At 48.4% G+C, this 26,300-nt stretch overlaps 1 protein-coding gene across 7 annotated transcripts in view; it reads left to right on the forward strand.

Annotated features, from left to right (window-relative positions):
* LOC140410977 (glutamate receptor ionotropic, kainate 2) overlaps positions 1-26,300 on the forward strand; it is a 682,991-nt gene that overhangs the window by 379,211 nt on the left and 277,480 nt on the right. For all 7 annotated transcript variants that reach the window (XM_072499848.1, XM_072499850.1, XM_072499849.1 and 4 more), the window contains exons 9-10: positions 2,992-3,099; positions 12,524-12,637. In XM_072499848.1, the coding sequence (XP_072355949.1) occupies positions 2,992-3,099; positions 12,524-12,637 (222 nt within the window). The remainder of the gene's footprint in view (positions 1-2,991; positions 3,100-12,523; positions 12,638-26,300) is intronic.

The raw sequence follows: 26,300 nt of genomic DNA on the forward strand, positions 1-26,300 counted from the left end.
TCTTCTCCATTAATTACAACTTGCAGATAACATGGTTTTGTTGATTGCAAATGTGTTATCTAACAAGATACCAGCCAGTCGCAAAGCACCTGCAGTGATAATCCTTTAACACTCCTCAAGTATATAATAGACCATTAAACCAGTATAAACATTGTAAAGGTTGGGCATTGGCTGCAGATTGTATAGAGGTTTTCCAAAATGGTTGAACGGTGATTTCAAGCAACCAGCAGAAGATCCGAATAAAGATAAAAAGGAAATTCAGGATTTGACCCAGAACACTGCTGGTCAAAGAATATCAGTCAAGTAATTCCAGAATATCTCTTTCTTATTTTGGTTCATCGTAGGATCGATAGTGGCCTCATCGATGTTCAATAAAGTCCTGTAACTTCAGGAAGTTGGGGTTGTGCTGAGGTTTATGCAGGTGGTGCAGGATGATCCAAGACTTCAGTTATTTCCCTAATTAAGCAGTGGACGCGATCTACCAGCCACATTACGCCCAAACGAGAGCACAACGCTGCTGGTAGATGCCGGGAGAGACATACTGCAGGCTTCCCAACCGCCAGTATGCCTTGTGAGATCTACCCAGATCCTCCAAGACAACACAATGAGGATCCCACAATGAGGTTTGGGCGGGACCAATCCTCACATCCCTAAGTAGGTTTAAAACCCGCATAGGTATGCTGACCCAGAATCTACCAGTTTCCTGGCAGCTACCAGCGACCCAGGGATACCCCAGCTGGGCACCGTTCAGTACTGGTCCACACAAACGTGGACAAAGTGTAACAGCACCTGGGGAGATCTCCTGGGCAACCGGAGGCACTTGGTTTGTCAGGGACAGGGCGGGGTGGCCTCCGGCCCTCCACACTGGCTGCCCAGGTGGTACTGCAAGGGTCAGGGCCTGTGGGGGGGCCATACCCATCAAAGGAGGGTGGAAGGGGGTATGAAGGATGGGTATGGCCCCTCTCAGGCCCTGACCCTTGGGGGCCCTGGAGGTATGGGGGCCCAAAAGGGGGCATGGGAAGACCTGAAAGAGTGGGGCCCTCAGTGACTCCAAAGCAGGGTGTCATCATTTGGAGGGGGATGGTGTGGAGGGTGACATTGTCCGCGGGTGGTAGGTGACCCACAAGCCCACTTCGAGATTGGGGCACCCATTCAACATGGCCCTATATCTGAGGAGCCGGTTTGGCCAGCTGGTTCAGCTCCCCAGTGATGAAATTAATTCCATGTATCGGCCTGACTGGAGAGAAACTCCCCAGGGCCCAAAAAAGTGCTTAGTGTAATTAGATAGCAGTGGGGACCTCACCGATGAAACACCAAACAAAACCCGCCACAAATGACACTTAGGGCACGATTCTCCCAAAAGGGAACAAAGTCCCCTAGCGAGCGCGTTTACTTGCATGTTTCCCAGCGCTCGCAGTGTTGAGACACATGTCTATTCAACGTGACTCACGTTGAATAAGGAGCCTGAACGGGGAACGTGTGCCACAGGTAGCCCTGTTTTGTACAGTGGGGAGCTCTGCTCGACGGAACTTCCCATTGTAGCGAGAGATCGGGCTGCCATTTTTAAATGACATCTCGGTCTCCAAGACCCACGAAACAATACCCAATCCCCTCCATCCAGCCCGAATGCACTATGGGAGGGATCGTGCCCTGAGAAAGCTTTCTGTTAGATCGCACCCAGCTATGATGACCTTCACTGCCTCCCATCAGTGGCAATTTTCTTTATGGTTATCTTCGATCTGCTATTACCTCCCATCTAAGGGTGGGATTTACCGATCAACCAGCCGCATGATTTTTGGCGGCAGAGGGATCTACCAACCCCGCCATTGTCAACGGGATTCCCTCTATCGCCGGGAAACCCATGCTCCGTAGTGAGACCGGAATCTTCCGCTGGCATGAACAGCCGGTAAATCCCACCCTAGGTTTCCTCGTGCTGTGGCCCTGAACATCCCCAGGGAGCTGACTCCAGTAAATCCTGTTGCCTGAGTCATTGTATCAGCCATAAGCCTCCTTTTTTCCTCTCTGCCTCAAATCCTCCTTTAGTCTTCCAGCTGCTGCTTTGCACGAATCCTGGCAATGGATCTTCGACACGTGATATAGAGGAAGAAGTTCCTTTTGTGTTGTTCACTTTTGTCACTGCTGTGATAACATTTCAAAAACTTGGTCTTTCTTCAGGGATATCTGGAAGTAGGAATTAAAGTTTGCGTGCATGTATTTTCAGCACGCTGCCAGGGACAAATGCGTGTGCTCCCCCTTGTATTCTTGCCCAAGTTGCAGCAGGAGTGAATTGGAAGATCTTGTGAAAAGTCCCAGGTCAAGTTATTTATTGTGGAAAAGAACGATTAGGGGAACAACTGTGTATGACGTGACAGGAGCATTATCACATCTGCCAAAGGAATCGTCCATGTTGCCTTTATGTCCCTTTGTAAAATTGAAGAGACACGTTAAAGTCAGAAGATGCTCAAGGATTATTATTGACAACAACTGAATTTTGTCAAGTGTTACTAGTTACGCGTCATCCAGGCACATCACGGGCAGCCACTTCTACCAGGCAAATGACACTATTCGCCAGCACCATGAGAGTCAATGATTAAGGCACTGCTTGGAAAGTATTAAAGTGGACCAGCTGGCAGTTCGTCACACCTCGTTTAACTTCTGTATGGCTTTTCCTGATGAAGGAAGCCTCGATGTTGCTGCGTGTCTCATAATTCTCTCCTTGCTGGCAGACTTACACTTTCCATTGCTGCTATTACAGGCCATGACAGGACAGTAACTAAGTGGAAGCTACATTCAACAACACCAGTTTTAGCGATTAGTATAGCCCACTGGTGATAATTTTTATCATCCCCCACTTACAGTGGTTAAATTGCATTAACACCGATATGACTGTCATAAGCAGCAGTAAATGTATGTGAACCCAAATGAACTTGGTCAGCTTTTCCCAATGTGAATCTGCAGCTTTTGCTTATTTATCCTTGTCTCTTTACCCAGGCCCACTGGGAAGGACTAACCGGCCGAATTATATTCAATAGTTCCAACGGCTTGAGAACAGATTTTGATTTGGATGTGATTAGTCTCAAGGAGGAAGGCCTTGAAAAGGTAATGAGTTATTTTTTTAAGTGATTAGGCGATAGAAAGAAAACATGATGTGCCATTAGTTAATAAATGAAAACATTTATTCTGTGTTTGGCAAGATGACTGCATAACATTTCTGTGTCCGTGTTCGGACTACCATGAATAATTTGTCTGTCAATAAAAGCGCACTTAAAAGTATGAAACTTGGTTCAGGGACGAAATTCTCTGGAAATGGCGCGATGTCCGCCGACTGGCGCCCAAAACGGCGCAAATCAGTCGGGCATCGCGCTGCCCCAAAGGTGCGGAATGCTCATGGGGCTAGGTCGGCGCCGGACGAATTTCCGCCCCGCCAGCTGGCGGGAAAGGCCTTTGGTGCCCCGCCAGCTGGCGCGGAAATGACATCTCCGGGCAGCGCATGCGCGGGAGCGTCAGCGGCCGCTGATGGTATTCCCGCGCATGAGCAGTGGAGGGAGTCTCTTCTGCCTCCGCCATGGTGCAGTCCATGGCGGAGGCGGAAGGGAAAGAGTGCCCCCACGGCACAGGCCCGCCCGCGGATTGGTGGGCCCCGATCGCGGGCCAGGCCACCGTGGGGGCACCCCCCGGGGCCAGATCGGCCCGCGCCCCCCCCAGGACCCCGGAGCCCGCCCGCGCCACCTTGTCCCGACGGTAAGGTAGGTGGTTTAATTTACGCCGGCGGGACAGGCATTTTAGCGGCGGGACTTCGGCCCATCCGGGCCATAAAATCGCGCGGGGGGGCCCGCCAACCGGCGCAGCGCGATTCCCGCCCCCGCCGAATATCCGGTGCCGGAGACTTCGGCAACCAGCGGGGGCGGGATTCACGCCAGGCCCCGGCGATTCTCCGACCCGGCGGGGGGTCGGAGAATCTCGCCCCAGATATGGGGCGGGATTCTCCGCAATCGGCGCGATGTCCGCCGACCGGCGCAAAACGGCGCGAATCAGCCCGGCATCGCGCCACCCCAAAGGTGCGGAATTCTCCTCATCTTGGGGGGCCGAGCCCTCACCTTGAGGGGCTAGGCCCGCGCCGGACTGATTTCCGCCCCGCCAGCTGGCGGGAAAGGTGTTTGGTGCCCCGCCAGCTGTCGCGGAAATGACTTTGCCGTGTGGCGCATGCGCGGGAGCGTCGGCGGCCGCTCAAGGCATCCCCGCGCATGCGCAGTGGAGGGGGTCTCTTCCGCCTCTGCCATAGTGGAGACCATGGCGAAGGTGGAAGGAAAAGAGTGCCCCCACGGCACAGGCCCGCCCGCGGATCGGTGGGCCCCGATCGCGGGCCAGGCCACCGTGGGGGCACCCACCGGGGCCAGATCGCCCCGCGCCCCCCCCCCAGGACACCGGAGCCTGCCCGCGCCGCCTTGTCCCGCCGGTAAGAGAGGTGGTTTGATTCTCGCGGGCGGGACAGGCATTCCAGCAGCGGGACTTCGGCCCATCGCAGGCTGGAGAATCGCCGGGGTGGGGGCCCGCCAACCGGCGCAGCGCGATTCCCGCCCCGCCGAATATCCGGCAACCGGCAGGGGCGGGATTCACGCCCCTGATATCCAGCGTAAACATACAAGATGCAATTGTGCATGTTTGCACCACAAGGCCTTACCCACTGGGAATTTGCCGGAAGTATATAGTGATGCTGAGGTAAATACATTTTCATGATGTTCTTTTCTTGCTGGAGCTTTGTGCCCATTATTTAAAAATTAATTATCTTTTATCCCAACTATGAATGCTGGGGTCACAAAATGTTGTCCTGTCTGAAGCTCCTACAGCCTCATAACCTCTCCTTGTTTTTAATAACTTCTTAAAAACTTTGAGTACTCCATGAGTACTCCATGGACATTCATCCCGTGTCTGCATTCGTACTTTTACCATAACCAAAGCTTTAATGAAGACCCAGATTCTCTGCCATGGTTTTGAATACATTTAAATAATCAAAATCAGCTTAACATCGAATCTTCCAGGAATGTCATTCATATGTTCCCACCCCTGGAACGACATGACACCAACAGGACTCACTACTGGTCTCCAAAAATGGAGAACAGATGTGATGACCACACTGGGGACCCAGTGGCCATTGTAACACCCGGGTGGTGTGGGATTATGGCAGAGAAGTATCCTGGCATTGCCCCTGACACCCTGGCATTGCCAAACTGGCAATATTTATAGAAACCCTCCAGTGCAAGTAGGTCATTCAGCCATCCTGTCTGCACTGACCCTCTGAAAGAGCATCCTACCTCGCCCCACTGCCCTATTACCATAACCTCTTAATCCCACCTAACCTGCACATCCCTGGACACTTAAGGGGCAATTTAGCATGGCCAGTCCACCTAGTCTGTACTTCTTTGGATTGTGGGAGGAAACCGGAGCACCAATGGGAAAGTGCAAACTCCATACAGACAATCATCCAAGGTGGGGATTACCATAAGACCATAAGACATAGGAGCAGAATTAGGCCACTCGGCCCATCGAGTCTGCTCCGCCATTCAATCATAGCTGATATTTTTCTCATCCACATTCTCCTGCCTTCTCCCCATAACCTTTGATCCCCTTATTAATCAAGAACCTATCTATCTCTGTCTTAAAGACACTCAGTGATTTGGCCTCCACAGCCTTCTGTGGCAAAGAGTCCCAAAGATTCACTACTCTCTGTTTTAAAGGATTGTCCCTTTAGTCTGAGATTGTGTCCTCTGGTTCTAGTTTTTCCGACAAGTGGAAACATTCTCTCTACGTGCACTCTATCCAGGCTTCGCAGTATCCTGTAAGTTTCAATAAGATCCCCCTTCATCCTTATAAACTCCAATGAGTACCGAACCAGAGTTCTCAACCATTCCTCATCCAAAAAGCTCTTCATTCCAGGGATCATTCTTGTGAACCTCCTGTGGACCCTATCCAAGGCCAGCACATCTTCCTTAGATACAGGGCCCAAAACTGCTCACAGTACTCCAAATGGGGTCTGACCAGAGCCGTATACAGCCGCAGAAGTACATCCCTGGTCTTGTATTCTAGCCCTCTCGACATGAATGCTAACATTGCATTTGCCTTCCTAACTGCCGAATGAACCTGCACGTTAATGTTAAGAGAATCAAGAACCTGGGGCGTCATTCTCCGACCCCCCGCCGGGTCGGAAAATGGCCGTTGGCCGCCGTGAATCCCGCCCCCGCCCCCGCCGAAGTCTCCGATACCGGAGATTGGGCGGGGGCGGGAATCGGGCCGCGCCGGTTGGCCGAAGTCCCGCCCAGAAATTGCCTGTCCCGCCGGCGTAAATCAAAGCTGGTATTTACCGGCGGGACCAGGCGCCGTGGGCGGGCTCCGGGGTCCTGGGGGGGGGCGCGGGGCGATCTGACCCCGGGGGGTGCCCCCCCGGTGGCCTGGCCCGCGATCGGGGCCCACCGATCCGCGGGCGGCCTGTGCCGTGGGGGCACTCTTTCCCTTCTGCCTCCGCCACGGCCTCCACCATGGCGGAGGTGGAAGAGACTCTCCCCACTGCGCATGCGCGGGAAACTGTCGGCAGCCGCTGACGCTCCCACGCATGCGCCACATTTCCGCGCCAGCTGGCGGGGCACCAAACGCCATTTCCGCCAGCTGGCAGGGCAACAAACGCCATTTCCGCCAGCTGGTGGGGCGGAAATCCCTCCGGCGTCGGCCTAGCCCCTCAATGTTGGGGCTCGGCCCCCAAAGATGCGGAGCATTCCGCACCTTTGGGCCGGCGTGATGCCCGTCTGATTGGCGCCGTTTTTGGCGCCAGTCGGCGGACATCGCGCCGTTGGGGGAGAATTTCGCCCCAGGACTCCCAAGTCCCTTTGTGTTTCTGATTTCCTAAGCATTTCCCCATTTAGAAAATAGTCTATGCCTCCAATCTTCCTTCCAAAGTGCATAACCTCACACTTTCCAACATTGTATTCGATCTGCCACTTCTTTGTCCACTCTCCTCGCCTGTACAAATCTTTCTGCAGCCCACCTGCTTCCTCAATCCTACCTGTCCCTCTACAGATCTTTGTATCATCTGCAAACTTAGCAACAGTGCCTTCAGTTCCTTCTTCCAGATCATTAATGTATATTGTGAAAAGTTGTGGTCCCAGCACCGACCCCTGAGGTACACACTAGTCACCGGCTGCCTTCCTGGAAAAGACCCCTTTATCCCCACTCTCTGCCTTCTGCCAGTCAGCCAATCCTCTATCCATGCCAAGATCTTACCCCACCATGGGCTCTTAACTTATTTAACAGTCTCCTATGCGGCACCTTGTCAAAGGTCTTCTAGAAATCTCAATAAATCACGTCCACTGGTTCTCCTTTGTCTAACTTCCTTGTTACCTCCTCAAAAAACTCTTAACAGATTTGTCAGGCATGACCACCCCTTGATGACGCCATGCTGACTCAGTCCTATTTCATCATGCACTGGGTCTCTGATGTTGTGAGTAGTGCTAACCACTATACCACCCTGCCGTCCTATGTTGTTGGTTCAACTCGGGATCAGGCTATTTTGGATCTGGTAATGCGTAATGAGGCAGTTTTAATAAACCAACTCGGAGACAGTGGATACATTAGTAGTTATCTTCCAAGAATCCTTAAATTCCAGAAAAGTCCCAGATAGTTGGAAAACTGCCAACATAACATGCTTATTCAAAAAGGAAGGGAGACAAAAAAACAGGTAACTATAGGTCAGTTAGCTTAACTTCTGTCACTGTGGAAATGTTAGAGTCCATTTTAAAGGATGGAATATCAGAGCATGTAGAAATGCATGACATAATCAAGCAGAGTCAACATGGCTTCTGAAGAAAAATCATGCCTGTCAAATGTATTAGAATTATTTTGAAGTAGTAATGAACAGGATAGATAAAGGGGAACCAGTAGAGGTAACATACTTGGATTTCCAAAAAGCATTCAATAAGCTAACATACAAAATGATACTTAATAAAATAAGAGCCCATGGTTTTGGGGGTAGCATATGAACATGGATAGAGGATTGGCTAACTTATAGAAGACAGAGAGTTGGGATATGAATGGCATTTTCAGGATGTCAACCGGTAACTAATGGAGTGCCATAGGGATCAGTGCTGAGGCCACAACTATTTACAATATATATTAATGACTTAGACAGGAGATGTGAATGTACCACTGCCAAGTTTGTGGATGGCACAAAGATAGGTGGGCAGGCAAGTGGTGAGGATGTCACAAAGAGTCTACAGAGGGAAACAGATGTGTAGTGAGTGGACAAAAACTTGGCAGATGGAATATAATGTAGGAATATGTGAAGTTTGGAAGAAAGAATAAAGGATCTGAATATTATTTAAGTGAAGAAAGCCTGCAGAAAGACTGCGGCATTGAGGGATTTGGGGATCCTTGTGCATAAATCACAAAATGTAAGCTCAGGTAATAGGGAAGACAAATGGAATGTTGGCTTTTATTTCAAATGGAATGGAATATAAAAGCAAGGAAGTCTCACTAACGCTATACAAGGCATTAGCTAGACCACACCTGGAAAACTGTGAACTGTTTTGGTCCCCTTATCTAAGGATAAATATTGGCATTGGAGACAATCCAGAGACGGTTCACTAGGTTGATGCTGGGTAAGGACAGGTTGAATAGGCTGGGCCTGTAATCATTGGAGTTTAGAAGAATGAGAGGTGACCTTATTGAGATTTCTAGGATTCTCAGGGGGCTTGACAGGGTAGATGCTGAGAGGATGTTTCCGCTTGTGGGAGAGTCCAGGACCAAAGGGCATAATCACAGAGGGGTGCCCATTTAAGTCAGAGATGAGGAATAGAAGGATACGGACCCAGGAAGTGTAGAAGATTGTAGTTTAGTCGGGCAGTATGGTCGGCACGGGCTTGGAGGGCTGAAGGGCCTGTTCCTGTGCTGTACATTTCTTTGTTCTTTGAGGAGGAATTTCTTCTCTCAGATGTTAAAGAATCTGTGGAATTCCCTACCGCACGGAAGGATGTGGAGGCTGGGTCATTGGGTATGTTCAAGGCTAGAAAGACAGATTTTTAATCAGTAAAGGGATTGATGGTTGTGGAAAAGGCGGGAAAGTGGAACATAGAACATAGAAAAATACAGCACAGAACAGGCCCTTCGGCCCATGATGTTGTGCCGAACCTTTGCCCTAGATAAATCATAGAATTTACAGTGCAGAAGGAGGCCATTCGGCCCATTGAGCCTGCACCGGCTCTTGGAAAGAGCACCCTACCCAAAGTCAACACCTCCACCCAACGCTAAGGGCAATTTTGGACACTAAGGGCAATTTATCATGGCCAATTCACCTAACCTGCACATCTTTGGACTGTGAGAGGACACCGGAGCACCCGGAGGAAACCCACGCAGACACGGGGAGGATGTGCAGACTCCGCACAGACAGTGACCCAAGCCGGAATCGAACCTGGGACCCTGGAGCTGTGAAGCAATTGTGCTATCCACAAAGCTCCCGTGCTGCCCTTAAAACCAAATAAATCTACACTATATCATTTTACCGTAATCCATGTACCTATCCAATAGCTGCTTGAAGGTCCCTAATGTTTCCGACTCAACTACTTCCACAGGCAGTGTATTCCATGCCCCCACGACTCTCTGGGTAGAGAACGTATCTCTGACATCCCCCCTATATCTTCTACCATTCACCTTAAATTTATGTCCCCTTGTAAAGGTTTGTTCCACCTGGGAAAAAGTCTCTGACTGTCTACTCTATCTATTCCCCTGATCATCTTATAAACCTCTATCAAGTCGCCCCTCATCCTTCTCCATTCTAATGAGAAAAGGCCTAGCACCCACAACCTTTCCTCGTAAGACCTACTCTCCATTCCAGGCAACATCCTGGTCAATCTCCTTTGCACCTTTTCCAAAGCTTCCACATCCTTCCTAAAATGAGGTGACCAGAACTGTACACAGTACTCCAAATGTGGCCTTACCAAAGTTTTGTACAGCTGCATCATCACCTCACGGCTCTTAAATTCAATCCCTCTGTTAATGAACGCTAGCACACCATAGGCCTTCTTCACAGCTCTATCCACTTGAGTGGCAACTTTCAAAGATGTATGAACATAGACCCCAAGATCTCTCTGCTCCTCCACATTGCCAAGAACTCTACCGTTAACCCTGTATTCCGCATTCATATTTGTCCTTCCAAAATGGACAACCTCACACTTTTCAGGGTTAAACTCCATCTGCCACTTCTCAGTCCAGCTCTGCATCCTATCTATGTCTCATGCAGCTGACAACAGCCCTCCTCACTATCCACAACTCCACCAATCTTCGTACCGTCTGCAAATTTACTGACCCACCCTTCAACTCCCTCATCCAAGTCATTAATGAAAATCACAAACAGCAGAGGACCCAGAACTGATCCCTGCAGTACGCCACTGGTAGCTGGGATCCAGGCTGAATATTTGCCATCCACCACCACTCTCTGACTTCTATCAGTTAGCCAGTTCGTTATCCAACTGGCCAAACTTCCCACTATCCCATGCCGCCTTACTTTCTGCAGATGCCTACCATGGGGAACCTTATCAAATGCCTTACTAAAATCCATGTACACTACATCCACTGCTTTACCTTCATCCACATGCTTGGTCACCTCCTCAAAGAATTCAATAAGACTTGTAAGGCAAGACCTACCCCTCACAAATCCGTTGTTGACTATCCCTAATCAAGCAGTGTCTTTCCAGATGCTCAGAAATCCTATCCTTCAGTACCCTTTCCATTACTTTGCCTACCACCGAAGTAAGACTAACTGGCCTGTAATTCCCAGGGTTATCCCTCGTCCTTTTTTTGAACAGGGGCACGACATTCGCCACTCTCCAATCCCCTGGTACCACCCCTGTTGACAGTGAGGACGAAAGGATCATTGCCAACGGCTCTGCAATTTCATCTCTTGCTTCCCATAGAATCCTTGGATATATCCCATCAGACCCAGGGGACTGGTCTATCCTCAAGTTTTTCAAAATGCCCAACACATCCTCCTTCCTAACAAGTATTTCCTCGAGCTTACCAGTCTGTTTCACACCGTCCTCTCCAACAATATGGCCCCTCTCATTTGTAAATACAGAAGAAAAGTACTCGTTCAAGACCTCTCCTATCTCTTCAGACTCAATACACAATCTCCCGCTACTGTCCTTGATCGGACCTACCCTCGCTCTAGTCATTCTCATATTTCTCACATATGTGTAAAAGGCCTTGGGGTTTTCCTTGATCCTACCCGCCAAAGATTGTTCATGCCCTCTCTTAGCTCTCCAATCCCTTTCTTCAGTTCCCTCCTGGCTACCTTGTATCCCTCCAACGCCCTGTCTGAACCTTGTTTCCTCAGCCTTACATAAATCTCCTTTTTCGTCTTAACAAGACATTCAACCTCTCTTGTCAACCATGGTTCCCTCACTCGACCATCTCTTCCCTGCCTGACAGGGACATACATATCAAGGACACGTAGTACCTGTTCCTTGAACAAGTTCCACATTTCACTTGTGTCCTTCCCTGACAGCCTATGTTCCCAACTTATGCACTTCAATTCTTGTCTGACAACATCGTATTTACCCTTCCCCCAATTGTAAACCTTGCCCTGTTGCACGCATCTATCCCTCTCCATTACTAAAGTGAAAGTCACAGAATTGTGGTCACTATCTCCAAAATGCTCCCCCACTAACAAATCTATCACTTGCCCTGGTTCATTACCAAGTACTAAATCCAATATTGCCCCTCCTCTGGTCGGACAATCTACATACTGTGTTCAAAAAGCTTCCTGGACACACTGCACAAACACCACCCCATCCAAACTATTTGATCTAAAGAGTTTCCACTCAATGTTTGGGAAGTTAAAGTCACCCATGACTACACTCTGTGACTTCTGCACCTTTCCAAAATCTGTTTCCCAATTTGTTCCTCCACATCTCTGCTACTATTGGGGGGCCTATAGAAAACTCCTAACAAGGTGACTGCTCCTTTCCTATTTCTGACTTCAACCCATACTACCTCAGTAGGCTGATACTCCTCGAACTGCCTTTCTGCAGCTGTTATACTATCTCTAATTAACAATCCCATCCCCCCCCACCTTGTTGAGTTGAGGATTAACATTTTAGATCAGTCATGATCTCATTGAGTGGTGGAGCAGACTTAATGGGCCAAGTGGCCTACTTCTGCTCCTATATCTTATGGTCTTAAGGTACCTGGAGCTCAATGACTGCAGCGTAAGCATTCATGAAAGAAGAACAGATTTCCTAATTGGGTTTGGCATGGTTACATCCTTAGGTTAAGTGTCACTCGACATTCCCATAAATTATATGGTCATCTTACTTGAATGGGTGCCAACCCACCTTCACAAAAATTACTTGCACTGTTGCGAGAAGCAGGTGAACGGTCAGTTTCAATTTGAGAAAGAGATTCTCTTCTAGTAATGAGATTTTTAAGTTTTCACTAACAAAGTGCTCATTTTCATAATTGCATATGTTACTCTCCATTACAGATTGGGACCTGGGAAACGAGCAGTGGATTGAACTTGACTGAGAATCGCAAAGGAAAGACAGCTAACATCACCGATTCGCTATCCAACCGATCATTAGTTGTTACAACGATTCTGGTAAATTATTAAGCATCTCTCAGCTTTGATTTGTGATGTATTGTGTTACACTAACGCGCAAATGGCCATGTTAAACATAGGGGGTGGGTTTCTACGGTCCGCCAGTAACGTTTTCTGGCGCGGTGCAACCCCGCAGTGGCATTCTCCATTGCCACAGCCAGCCAATGGGGTTTCCCATTGTGGCCACCACACAGGGAAACCCGTGGGCATGGGTGCACTGCCGGCAGACTGGGGAATTCCGCTGAAGACCTTTCAACTAAAATCAATAGGCCAGGAAGGCAACGATGTGGCGCGACTCTCTAGTCTGCCAGCAGCGTGTTTCTTGTCCTGCGCGCCGTTCACTGGCGGCGGGATTCCGTCTTCCCGCCGATTATCAATGGGACTTCCCATTGTAATCACCCCACGCCACTGGGCAGCAGTGTGCTGTCGGCGGGGAAATTGAATTGCAACGACCAGAGAATCCTGGCCTATATTTGGTGTCTCCAGGTGAAGATTTACCACTTGAGAGCACCAGTCTAACACTATGGTATAGTTTGGAATATCCATGCATAAAATACATGATGAAATACTTTGAAATATTATTGTCCTAAAGCATTTGTTTTTGAGAAACTGGACAATAGCATCAAGTTCATAATGTAAGAAAAGGTAAGATGGAAGATAACGTAATTGAACCTTTGAAAAACATAAGTCTTGTCGGAGCAAGAGAAGACAGAAGGATGTAAAAGAATTCCACTACTATTCAGTTCTGGTGCTACGGTGTACATTATCTAACTGAGTAATGCCAATTTAAACATTTTACACTGTTCTCTGAAAGACAGCAGCTGTAAAAGATTAAGATACTGGAACATTGGAAATTTAAGATGTTTAAACTGGCTTTTAAACTTTTGGAATTATGAGTCATATTTGCTTCTTTGCAGTGGATTTCATGCAAAATATAAGGCAAATACCTTTTGAATGTGACACAATGATGAAAGAAAATGGGGTGAATCGGCTATTGGTGGTAGTGCAGACGGACTATAGTAAATCATCCGCCTGGTTTTCTTCTCTGCTGAAGATTGTATCCAATGATTATTGTCGGGGCAGAGGACATCCCAATTGGAAGTGGCGATCCCTCATCGATGAGCTAATTATTTAGACATGGCAGAGCAGCCGTGCATGATAACACAATATAGCACCTGAAAAGTCTTAAAGGGACAGTTAAGTATCCACACTGCAGCAACAGTGGTAGCGATGGTTACCACTACCCTTAACATTTATGCCACAGGCTCATTCTGGTGCCAGAGGGGATATTGTCGGAGTGAGGCATTATTCTGAGCAAAGGCAACTTAGCTTTTTTATAAAATCCCATTTTATGCAAGGTATATGGTATTATTGACTGAATGGATACAGTTATTTGTAATGGCATACCAACACCAGATATTATTGTTCAGCGGCACCCAGTGGCTGGAGACTGCATGTGAAACATAAGCCGGAATTGTCCTGCCGTTCACTGGTGATGGGATTCTCTGGTTCCTGCCCGTGGGTTCCCCTGTGGCATGGAGTGGCTTCATTGGAAATTCCCACTGACAGCGGCATGAGCAGAGAATCCTGCCACCAGCGAATGGCGCACCGCTTCCTGCAGCCGGGAAATACGCGGGTGGTGGGCCGGAAAATCCCACCCCAGTTTTCTGACTGTGCTCCCATTGGAAATTGAGAAACATTTGGAATTCCTGCACAGTGCATACTGGGATTGCTGAGATTTAGCACTCTCAGCGACAGAAAAGGGAAGAAAATTTTCTGTGTACGCAAAGTTTATGTGATGGTGGCTTTCTGAGGCAATCTGATAAATCACAGCTCTTCAGAGGAGAAGAAATATGGAGATTTGGAGCATTGGTGATATGAAATGTGTGTGGCAACCTTGACCGACAATTATATTGTATAAAAAGTGCAGGGGAGAAATTAAAAAGGAAATTAGAAAAGCTAAGTGAGTGCATGAAAAACCTTTGACAGATAGAATAAAGGAAAATCCAAAGAATTAAAAAAAAAAATGCAACAAGCAAGCAAGTAACAAGGGAAAGTGTAGGGCCAATTAGCGACCATATAGGTAATCTGTGTGTGGAGCCAGAAAACAAGGGTACAATCAGAGGTGGATTTTATAATGGGGGGCTCCGCGCCAGCCGGTGTCTGTGTTGCTCGTTTTAGCCTTAGTTTAATTGCTCTTGTTCTATCACCTTTGCTCTTGAGTCGCCAGGTATCATTCTGATACCGCCACGTGGTTCAAGTCCGTGTAATGATCAATGATCCATCACACCGCTTAGTAAGAGTTAAATCAACGCACATTTATTATATACAGTAATCAATACTTATACATTAATTCTACTTCTAAGCTACTTCCGACAACTAACAGGCCAATACTTAACTTTGGAAATGGCCCACCAGGTCAGGGAAACGAATGGCCTTTCGTATGGGTTCTGAGCCTGCGGGATTCAAAGCTGGTACAGGTCGATAGCCAGGAGCGCCTATCTCGTAGCGAGCGTTGAAGTAAGACTTACGATTCTAGCGACTGTTGTAGAAGGTCAGCAGAAGGGTCTCGAGGAGTGCGGAGAGGAGAAGAAGGGTCGATTTGAACTTGGACTCTATTCTTATAGTCCCCAGGGGCTTCCTGCCTTTCGGGGCGGACCCTGTACCTGGTTCCAAGTGATTGGACTTCGTCCCAATCACTTGGTTCGAAATTCTCCAATGCTGGAGCGATTCCTTGATCGATGGGCGGTTTTGGGGTGGTCGTTCACCTCTCTTTGTGTAGGCTCCTGCTGGCGCCGAAAAGTCTGGGTTGGCTTTGTGTGTCTAATTTGTTGCACATTGTTCCCGGGGATTGCTAATTTATATTCAGATGGCTGGTGTTTTATGTTGATGGCTGCAGGTATCGATTCTGTCTGGCCTCCCCAGAGGTGAATACACAGTTTTACCTGCAGCTGCCTGTTTGAGTCCTGTTGGCTGATTTTCCCATCAGCCTCTTCCGTTTGCCATTTTAAATCGGGGTTTGGCCATTCTAATCGGGAGTTAGCCATTTTAACTGGCTGCATCTGTTAATTGCCAGTGGCTGATAACTGCATTTGCTGATGGGCTCAAATGCCTATCAGCAATTGAAGCAGAGTGATGTCAGCCTCTGGTCGAATCCGCTTAGAGGGAGAATACAGACTGGTCCGAGTGTTGAGGCCCGCATGCATGAGGAATGAGAGGTGACTAGGTGAGGGGGGGGGAGGCAGAAGCAGAACATAGAAAATACAGCACAGAACAGGCCCTTCGGCCCACGATGTTGTGCCGAACCTTTGTCCTAGATTAATCATAGATTATCATTGAATTTACAGTGCAGAAGGAGGCCATTCGGCCCCCTGAGTCTGCACCGGCTCTTGGAAAGAGCACCCCACCCAAACTCAACACCTCCACCCAACACCAAGGGCAATTTTGGACACTAAGGGCAATTTATCATGGCCAATCCACCTACCCTGCACATCTTTGGACTGTGGGAGGAAACCGGAGCACCCGGAGGAAACCCACGCAGACACGGGGAGGACGTGCAGACTCCGCACAGACAGTGACCCAAGCCGGAATCGAACCTGGGACCCTGGAGCTGTGAAGCAATTGTGCTATCCACAATGCTCCCGTGCTGCCCTTAAAACCAAATAAATCTACACTATATCATTTTACCATAATCCATGTACCTATCCAATAGCTGCTTGAAGGTCCCTAATGTTTCCGACTCAACTACTTCCACAGGCAGTGTATTCCATGCCCCCACTACTCTCTGGGTAGAGAACGTATCTCTGACATCCCCCCTATATCTTCCACCATTCACCTTAAATTTATGTTCCCTTGTAAAGGTTTGTTCCACCTGGGGAAAAAGTCTCTGACTGTCTACTCTATCTATTCCCCTGATCATCTTATAAACCTCTATCAAGTCGCCCCTCAACCTTCTCCATTCTAATGAGAAAAGGCCTAGCACCCACAACCTTTCCTCGTAAGACCTACTCTCCATTCCAGGCAACATCCTGGTCAATCTCCTTTGCACCTTTTCCAAAGCTTCCACATCCTTCCTAAAATGAGGTGACTAGAACTGTACACAGTACTCCAAATGTGGCCTTACCAAAGTTTTGTACAGCTGCATCATCACCTCACGGCTCTTAAATTCAATCCCTCTGTTAATGAATGCGAGCACACCATAGGCCTTCTTCACAGCTCTATCCACTTGAGTGGCAACTTTCAAAGATGTATGAACATAGACCCCAAGATCTCTCTGCTCCTCCACATTGCCAAGAACTCTACCGTTAACCCTGTATTCCGCATTCATATTTGTCCTTCCAAAATGGACAACCTCACACTTTTCAGGGTTAAACTCCATCTGCCACTTCTCAGCCCAGCTCTGCATCCTATCTATGTCTCTTTGCAGCCGACAACAGCCCTCCTTACTATTCACAACTCCACCAATCTTCGTATCGTCTGCAAATCTACTGATCCACCCTTCAACTCCCTCATCCAAGTCATTAATGAAAATCACAAACAGCAGAGGACCCAGAACTGATCCCTGCGGTACGCCACTGGTAACTGGGATCCAGGCTGAATATTTGCCATCCACCACCACTCTCTGACTTCTATCGGTTAGCCAGTTCGTTATCCAACTGGCCAAATTTCCCACTATCCCATGCCTCCTTACTTTCTGCAGAAGCCTACCATGGGGAACCTTATCAAATGCCTTACTAAAATCCATGTACACTACATCCACTGCTTTACCTTCATCCACATGCTTGGTCACCTCCTCAAAGAATTCAATAAGATTTGTAAGGCAAGACCTACCCCTCACAAATCCGTGCTGACTATCCCGAATCAAGCAGTGTCTTTCCAGATGCTCAGAAATCCTATCCTTCAGTACCCTTTCCATCACTTTGCCTACCACCGAAGTAAGACTAACTGGCCTGTAATTCCCAGGGTTATCCCTAGTCCCTTTTTTGAACAGGGGCACGACATTCGCCACTCTCCAATCCCCTGGTACCACCCCTGTTGACAGTGAGGACGAAAAGATCATTGCCAACGGCTCAGCAATTTCATCTCTTGCTTCCCATAGAATCCTTGGATATATCCCGTCAGGCCAGGGGGACTTGTCTATCCTCAAGTTTTTCAAAATGCCCAACACATCTTCCTTCCCAACAAGTATTTCCTCGAGCTTACCAGTCTGTTTCACACTGTCCTCCCCAACAATATGGCCCCTCTCATTTGTAAATACAGAAGAAAAGTACTCGTTCAAGACCTCTCCTATCTCTTCAGACTCAATACACAATCTCCCGCTACTGTCCTTGATCGGACCTACCCTCGCTCTAGTCATTCTCATATTTCTCACATGTGTAAAAGGCCTTGGGGTTTTCCTTGATCCTACCTGCCAAAGATTGTTCATGCCCTCTCTTAGCTCTCCTAATCCCTTTCTTCAGTTCCCTCCTGGCTATCTTGTATCCCTCTAATGCCCTGTCTGAACCTTGTTTCCTCAGCCTTACATAAGTCTCCTTTTTCCTCTTAACAAGACATTCAACCTCTCTTGTCAACCATGGTTCCCTCACTCGACCATCTCTTCCCTGCCTGACAGGGACATACATATCAAGGACACGTAGTACCTGTTCCTTGAACAAGTTCCACATTTCACTTGTGTCCTTCCCTGACAGCCTATGTTCCCAACTTATGCACTTCAATTCTTGTCTGACAACATCGTATTTACCCTTCCCCCAATTGTAAACCTTGCCCTGTTGCACGCATCTATCCCTCTCCATTACTAAAGTGAAAGTCACAGAATTGTGGTCACTATCTCCAAAATGCTCCCCCACTAACAAATCTATCACTTGCCCTGGTTCATTACCAAGTACTAAATCCAATATTGCCCCTCCTCTGGTCGGACAATCTACATACTGTGTTAGAAAAGCATCCTGGACACACTGCACAAACACCACCCCATCCAAACTATTTGATCTAAAGAGTTTCCACTCAATGTTTGGGAAGTTAAAGTCACCCATGACTACTACCCTGTGACTTCTGCACCTTTCCAAAATCTGTTTCCCAATCTGTTCCTCCACATCCCTGCTACTATTGGGGGGCCTATAGAAAACTCCTAACAAGGTGACTGCTCCTTTCCTATTTCTGACTTCAACCCATACTGCCTCAGTAGGCTGATACTCCTCGAACTGCCTTTCTGCAGCTGTTATACTATCTCTAATTAACAATGCCACGCCCCCACCTCTTTTACCACCCTCCCTAATCTTATTGAAACATCTATAACCAGGGACCTCCAACAACCATTTCTGCCCCTCTTCTATCCAAGTTTCCGCGATGGCCACCACATCGTAGTCCCAAGTACCGATCCATGCCTTAAGTTCACCCACCTTATTCCTGATGCTTCTTGCGTTGAAGTATACACACTTCAACCCATCTCCGTGCCTGCAAGTACTCTCCTTTGTCAGTGTTCCCTTCCCCACTGCCTCATTACACGCTTTGGCGTCCTGAATATCGGCTACCTTAGTTGCTGGACTACAAATCCGGTTCCCATTCCCCTGCCAAATTAGTTTAAACCCTCCCGAAGAGTACTAGAAAACCTCCCTCCCAGGATATTGGTGCCCCTCTGGTTCAGATGCAACCCGTCCTGCTTGTACAGGTCCCACCTTCCCCAGAATGCGCTCCAATTATCCAAATACCTGAAGCCCTCCCTCCTACACCATTCCTGCAGCCACGTGCTCAAGTGCACTCTCTCCCTATTCCTAGCCTCGCTATCACATGGCACCGGCAACAAACCAGAGATGACAACTCTGTCTGTCCTGGCTTTTAACTTCCAGCCTAACTCCCTAAACTTGTTTATTACCTCCACACCCCTTTTCCTACCTATGTCGTTGGTACCAATGTGCACCACGACTTCTGGCTGCTCGCCCTCCCCCTTAAGGATCCTGAAGACACGATCCGAGACATCCCTGACCTGGCACCCGGGAGGCAACATACCTTCCGGGAGTCTCGCTCGCGACCACAGAATACAAAGAACAAAGAACAAAAAAATGAACAGCACAGGAACAGGCCCTTCGGCCCTCCAAGCCCGTGCCGACCATGCTGCCCGACTAAACTACAATCTTCTACACTTCCTGGGTCCGTATCCTTCTATTCCCATCCTATTCATATATTTGTCAAGATGCCCCTTAAATGTCCCCATCGTCCCTGCTTCCACCACCTCCTCCGGTAGCGGGTTCCAGGCACCCACTACCCTCTGCGTAAAATACTTGCCTCGTACATCTACTCTAAACCTTGCCCCTCTCACCTTAAACCTATGCCCCCTAGTAATTGAACCCTCTACCCCGGGGAAAAGCCTCTGACTATCCACTCTGTCTATGCCCCTCATAATTTTGTATACCTCTATCAGGTCTCCCCTCAACCTCCTTCGTTCCAGTGAGAACAAACCGAGTTTATTCAACCGCTCCTCATAGCTAATGCCCTCCATACCAGGCAACATTCTGGTAAATCTCTTCTGCACCCTCTCTAAAGCCTCCACATCCTTCTGGTAGTGTGGCGACCAGAATTGAACACTATACTCCAAGTGTGGCCTAACTAAGGTTCTATACAGCTGCAACATGACTTGCCAATTCTTATACTCAATGCCCCGGCCAATGAAGGCAAGCATGCCGTATGCCTTCTTGACTACCTTCTCCACCTGTGTTGCCCCTTTCAATGACCTGTGGACCTGTACTCCTAGATCTCTTTGACTTTCAATACTCTTGAGGGTTCTACCATTCACTGTATATTCCCTACCTGCATTAGACCTTCCAAAATGCATTACCTCACATTTGTCCGGATTAAACTCCATCTGCCATCTCTCCGCCCAAGTCTCCAGACAATCTAAATCCTGCTGTATCCTCTGACAGTCCTCATCGCTATCCGCAATTCCACCAACCTTTGTGTCGTCTGCAAACTTACTAATCAGACCAGTTACATTTTCCTCCAAATCATTTATATATACTACAAAGAGCAAAGGTCCCAGCACTGATCCCTGTGGAACACCACTGGTCACAGTCCTCCAATTAGAAAAGCATCCCTCCATTGCTACTCTCTGCCTTCTATGGCCTAGCCAGTTCTGTATCCACCTTGCCAGCTCACCCCTGATCCCGTGTGACTTCACCTTTTGTACTAGTCTACCATGAGGGACCTTGTCAAAGGCCTTACTGAAGTCCATATAGACAACATCTACTGCCCTACCTGCATCAATCATCTTAGTGACCTCCTCGAAAAACTCTATCAAGTTAGTGAGACATGACCTCCCCTTCACAAAACCGTGCTGCCTCTCACTAATACGTCCATTTGCTTCCAAATGGGAGTAGATCCTGTCTCGAAGAATTCTCTCCAGTAATTTCCCTACCACTGAAGTAAGGCTCACCGGCCTGTAGTTCCCGGGATTGTCCTTGCTACCCTTCTTAAACAGAGGAACAACATTGGCTATTCTCCAGTCCTCCGGGAAATCCCCTGAAGACAGCGAGGATCCAAAGATTTCTGTCAAGGCCTCAGCAATTTCCTCTCCAGCCTCCTTCAGTATTCTGGGGTAGATCCCATCAGGCCCTGGGGACTTATCTACCTTAATATTTTTTAAGACACCCAACATCTCGTCTTTTTGGATCACAATGTGACCCAGGCTATCTACACCCCCTTCTCCAGACTCAACATCTACCAATTCCTTCTCTTTGGTGAATACTGATGCAAAGTATTCATTTTGTACCTCGCCTATTTCCTCTGGCTCCACACATAGATTCCCTTGCCTATCCTTCAGTGGGCCAACCCTTTCCCTGGCTACCCTCTTGCTTTTTATGTACGTGTAAAAAGCCTTGGGATTTTCCTTAACCCTATTTGCCAATGACTTTTCGTGACCCCTTCTAGCCCTCCTGACTCCTTGCTTAAGTTCCTTCCTACTTTCCTTATATTCCACGCAGGCTTCGTCTGTTCCCAGCCTTTTAGCCCTGACAAATGCCTCCTTTTTCTTTTTGACGAGGCCTACAATATCACTCGTCATCCAAGGTTCCCGAAAATTGCCGTATTTATCTTTCTTCCTCACAGGAACATGCCGGTCCTGTATTCCTTTCAACTGCCAGTTGAAAGCCTCCCACATGTCAGATGTTGATTTGCCTTCAAACATCCGCCCCCAATCTATGTTCTTCAGTTCCCGCCTAATATTGTTATAATTAGCCTTCCCCCAATTTAGCACATTCATCCTCGGACCACTCTTATCCTTGTCCACCAGTACTTTAAAACTTACTGAATTGTGGTCACTGTTACCGAAATGCTCCCCTACTGAAACATCTACCACCTGGCCGGGCTCATTCCCCAATACCAGGTCCAGTACCGCCCCTTCCCTAGTTGGACTGTCTACATATTGTTTGAAGAAGCCCTCCTGGATGCTCCTTACAAACTCCGCCCCATCTAAGCCCCTGGCACTAAGTGAGTCCCAGTCATTATTGGGGAAGTTGAAGTCTCCCATCACCACAACCCTGTTGTTTTTACTCTTTTCCAAAATCTGTCTACCTATCTGCTCCTCTATCTCCCGCTGGCTGTTGGGAGGCCTGTAGTATACCCCCAACATTGTGACTGCACCCTTCCTATTCCTGATCTCTACCCATATAGCCTCACTGCCCTCTGAGGTGTCCTCTCGCAGTACAGCTGTGATATTCTCCCGAAAAAGTAGCGCAACTCCGCCTCCCCTTTTACATCCCCCTCTATCCCGCCTGAAACATCTAAATCCTGGAACGTTTAGCTGCCAATCCTGCCCTTCCCTCAACCAGGTCTCTGTAATGGCAACAACATCATAGTTCTAAGTACTAATCCAAGCTCTAAGTTCATCTGCCTTACCCGTAATGCTCCTTGCATTAAAACATATGCACTTCAGGCCACCAGACCCGCTGTGTTCAGCAGCTTCTCCCCGTCTGCTCTGCCTCAGAGCCACACTGTCCCTATTCCCTAGTTCTCCCTCAATGCTCTCACCTTCTGACCTATTCCTCCCGTGCCCACCCCCCTGCCATACTAGTTTAAACCCTCCCGTGTGACACTAGCAAACCTCGCAGCCAGGATATTTATGCCTCTCCGGTTTAGATGCAACCCGTCCTTCTTATACAGGTCACACCTGCCCCGGAAGAGCTCCCAGTGGTCCAGATAATGGAAACCCTCCCTCCTACACCAGCTGTTTAGCCACGTGTTTAGCTGCTCTATCTTCCTATTTCTAGCCTCACTGGCAAGTGGCACAGGGAGTAATCCCGAGATTACAACCCTCGAGGTCCTGTCTTTTAACATTCTGCCTCGCTCCCTGAACTCCTGCTGCAGGACCTCATGCCCCTTCCTGCCTATGTTGTTAGTACCAATATGCACAACGACCTCTGCCTGTTTGTCCTCCCCCTTCAGGATTCCCTCTACCCGCTCGGAGACATCCTGGACCCTGGCACCAGGGAGGCAACATACCATCCTGGAGTCTCTTTCACGTCCACAGAAGCGCCTATCTGTGCCCCTGACTATAGAGTCCCCTATTACTATTACTCTTCTGCGCTTTGACCCTCCCTTCTGAACATCAGAGCCAGCCGTGGTGCCACTGCTCTGGCTGCTGCTGTTTTCCCCTGATAGGCTATCCCCCCTGACAGTATCCAAAGCGGTATATCTGTTCGAGAGGGGGACAACCACAGGGGATTCCTGCACTGACTGCCTGCCCTTTCTGGTGGTCACTCATTTCTCTGCCTGCACCTTGGGTGTGACCACATTTACATAACTGCGATCTATGACGCTTTCCGCCACCTGCATGCTCCTAAGTGCATCCAATTGCTGCTCCAACCGAACCATGCGGTCTGTGAGGAGCTCCAGTTGGGTGCACTTTCTGCAGATGAAGCCATCCGGGACGCTGGAAGCCTCCCGGACCTGCCACATCTCACAGTCAGAGCACAGCACCCCTCTAACTGACATTGCGTCAATTAATTAAAATTAAAATTAAAATTTGTCTTTTTTTAAAAAAATATTTTAAAAAAAATTTCAAAGTTACTGTCAACTATCTGTTTCCTAGCACTAGATTTCTAATAGAAATGCGATAGCTAACTATAATACTCTCCGATCTCTGGCTTAGATATCCCTCTAAATTATAATTAAGTTATTATGTTTAATTAGTTACCAAATACTCAAAACATTTTTTTAAATTAGGGTAGAATCCCAACCAGCCACTCTGGCCACAGCTTTTCTGTGATGTCACTTCAGTTTCCCCCTGACACACACAATTTGAAAAAAGGTATAAAAGTGAAAATAAGTAAAAATCACTTACTTACCTTCTTACCTTCTGAGTGTCTTAGATGTTCTCAGGTTCTCTCGCTGACAGAGACTGCTCCTCCACCTCCGAACCTTGACCTGCACAATGCTAATAATATAATAATAATATAATATGGCACTTACCTCACACCAATGGGTCTCGGGTTTCCTCTCCACCAGAATTTATTGGTTGGGGGGGGGGGACTTCCCAGAGGTCCGCGGGTTGAACTTCCGGTTCCCGCCTTATATAAAAACAAATAAAACAGAAAAGAAGAACAGACACGGGACCAGGTAAGGCTTTTTAAAGTAAGTACTCACCTCCCAGAGGGCCCCTACGCACCGCTGCCGCTGAAATCCAAATGGCTGCTCCTGTAAAGGCAAGGCTTTTTAAAGTAAGTACTCACCTCCCAGAAGGCCCCTGCGCACCGCTGCCGTCGAAATCCAAAGGGCTGCTCCTGTAAAGGTAAGAGTTTTTAAATTCACTACTCACCTCCCAGAGGGCCCCTGCGCACCGCTGCCGCCGAAATCCAAAGGGCTGCTCCTGTAAAGGCAAAGCTTTTTAAAGTAAGTACTCACCTCCCAGAAGGCCCCTGCGCACCGCTGCCGCCGAAATCCAAAGGGCTGCTCCTGTAAAGGTAAGAGTTTTAAAATTCACTACTCACCTCCCAGAGGGCCCCTGCGCACCGCTGCCGCCGAAATCCAAAGGGCTATCTCCTATCTATTCCCCTAACCATTGAATCTCCTACAACTATTGCTTTTCTATTCTCCCCCTTTCCCTTCTGAGCCCCAGAGCCAGACTCAGTGCCAGAGACCTGGCCGCTAGGGCCTTCCCCCGGTAGGTCATCCCCCCCAACAGCATCCAAAACGGTATACTTGTTTTGAAGGGGAATGGCCACGAGGGATCCCTGCACTGTCTGCCTGTTTGTTTTTTTCCCCCTGGCGGTAACCCAGCTATTCTTGTCCTGTACCTTGGGTGTGGTTACCTCCCTATAACTCTTCTCAATCACCCCCTCTGCCTCCCGGATGATCCGAAGTTCATCCATCTTCAGCTCCAGTTCCCTAACACGGTCTTTGAGGAGCTGAAGTTGGGTGCACTTCCCGCAGGTATAGTCAACGGGGACACCAGTGGTATCCCTCACCACCCACATCCTACAGGAGGAGCATGCAACTGGCCTAGCCTCCATCCCCTCTTACCTGACAGAATATAGCTGCCCTGTGGACTAACTAGATCTCCGCCCTCCGACTCTGCTCCCAGTCAGCTACACTTTCTGTAAACTCCTGGCTCTCTTCTCACTCTTTGCGGAAATGTCGGAAACAAAATGAAAGCAGCACCTTACTCCCTCCTTACCTAACTCCCTCGGTCACCAAACTCTCACTATAGCACTCAAAAAGCACCAAATTCAGCACTCCCTCGGTCACCAAACTCTTACTATAGCACTCAAAATGCACCAAATTCAGCACTCCCTCGGTCACCAAACTCTCACTATAGCACTCAAAAAGCACCAAATTCAGCACTCCCTCGGTCACCAAACTCTTACTATAGCACTCAAAATGCACCAAATTCAGCACTCCCTCGGTCACCAAACTCTTACTATAGCACTCAAAATGCACCAAATTCAGCACTCAGTGCAAACAAAGTCTGCACTGTAGGGGATCACTTTTATACTGTGAATCTAGCCTCTGAAAACTGGCCTAATCTAATTAACAAGCTCCAGCTGCAAGTGCCTACAAGTAGAAGCCTGTTTAAAGCTGATTGAAAATTCACCTTCTTCTAAGCCAAACAGCAACTTTTAAGTTAATTAGCTAAATAAAAGAAAGACTAAACTTTAGATAAAAATGAAGCCTTATACTCCCTCGGTCACCAAACTCTTACTATAGCACTCAAAATGCACCAAATTCAGCACTCAGTGCAAGATCTGGGTTTTACTTTTGCGAAAAAAGGCACAGCCAAGCAGGTTTCTTGACCCAGGGCTGGAGGCAGGCCAGTGAGGTGAGGTGCGCAGCGCCGCATGAAAGTCAAGGTGAGCTAGCCGGTCAGCAACTGTCGAGCAGCGAGGGGAGCAGGCAAGGGGCGAATCAACCCACCCATGGATGAGGGCAGGCCAGCCAACAGTAGTGAGGCACGAGGCACCAAATCATTCCATAGGTGATGATGAGTGAAGCAGAAGAGCTCAGGAGAGTGAGGTTAGTGAGATTGTGAAGGAATAAGGTTGTGGGGGTTTGGAGAGGAGGAGTGTGAGAGTGTGGGGGGACCAGGGGAGGAGAGTGCTTTGAACGGGGGGGGGGGGGGGGGGGGGGGGTAGTTTAGCCAGGGTTGCATACTTGCGGGGAGTGATGTGTGTGTGTGTGT

Source organism: Scyliorhinus torazame, chromosome 4 (genome assembly GCF_047496885.1).
Source record: "Scyliorhinus torazame isolate Kashiwa2021f chromosome 4, sScyTor2.1, whole genome shotgun sequence".
NCBI classification, from domain to species: Eukaryota; Metazoa; Chordata; class Chondrichthyes; order Carcharhiniformes; family Scyliorhinidae; genus Scyliorhinus; species Scyliorhinus torazame.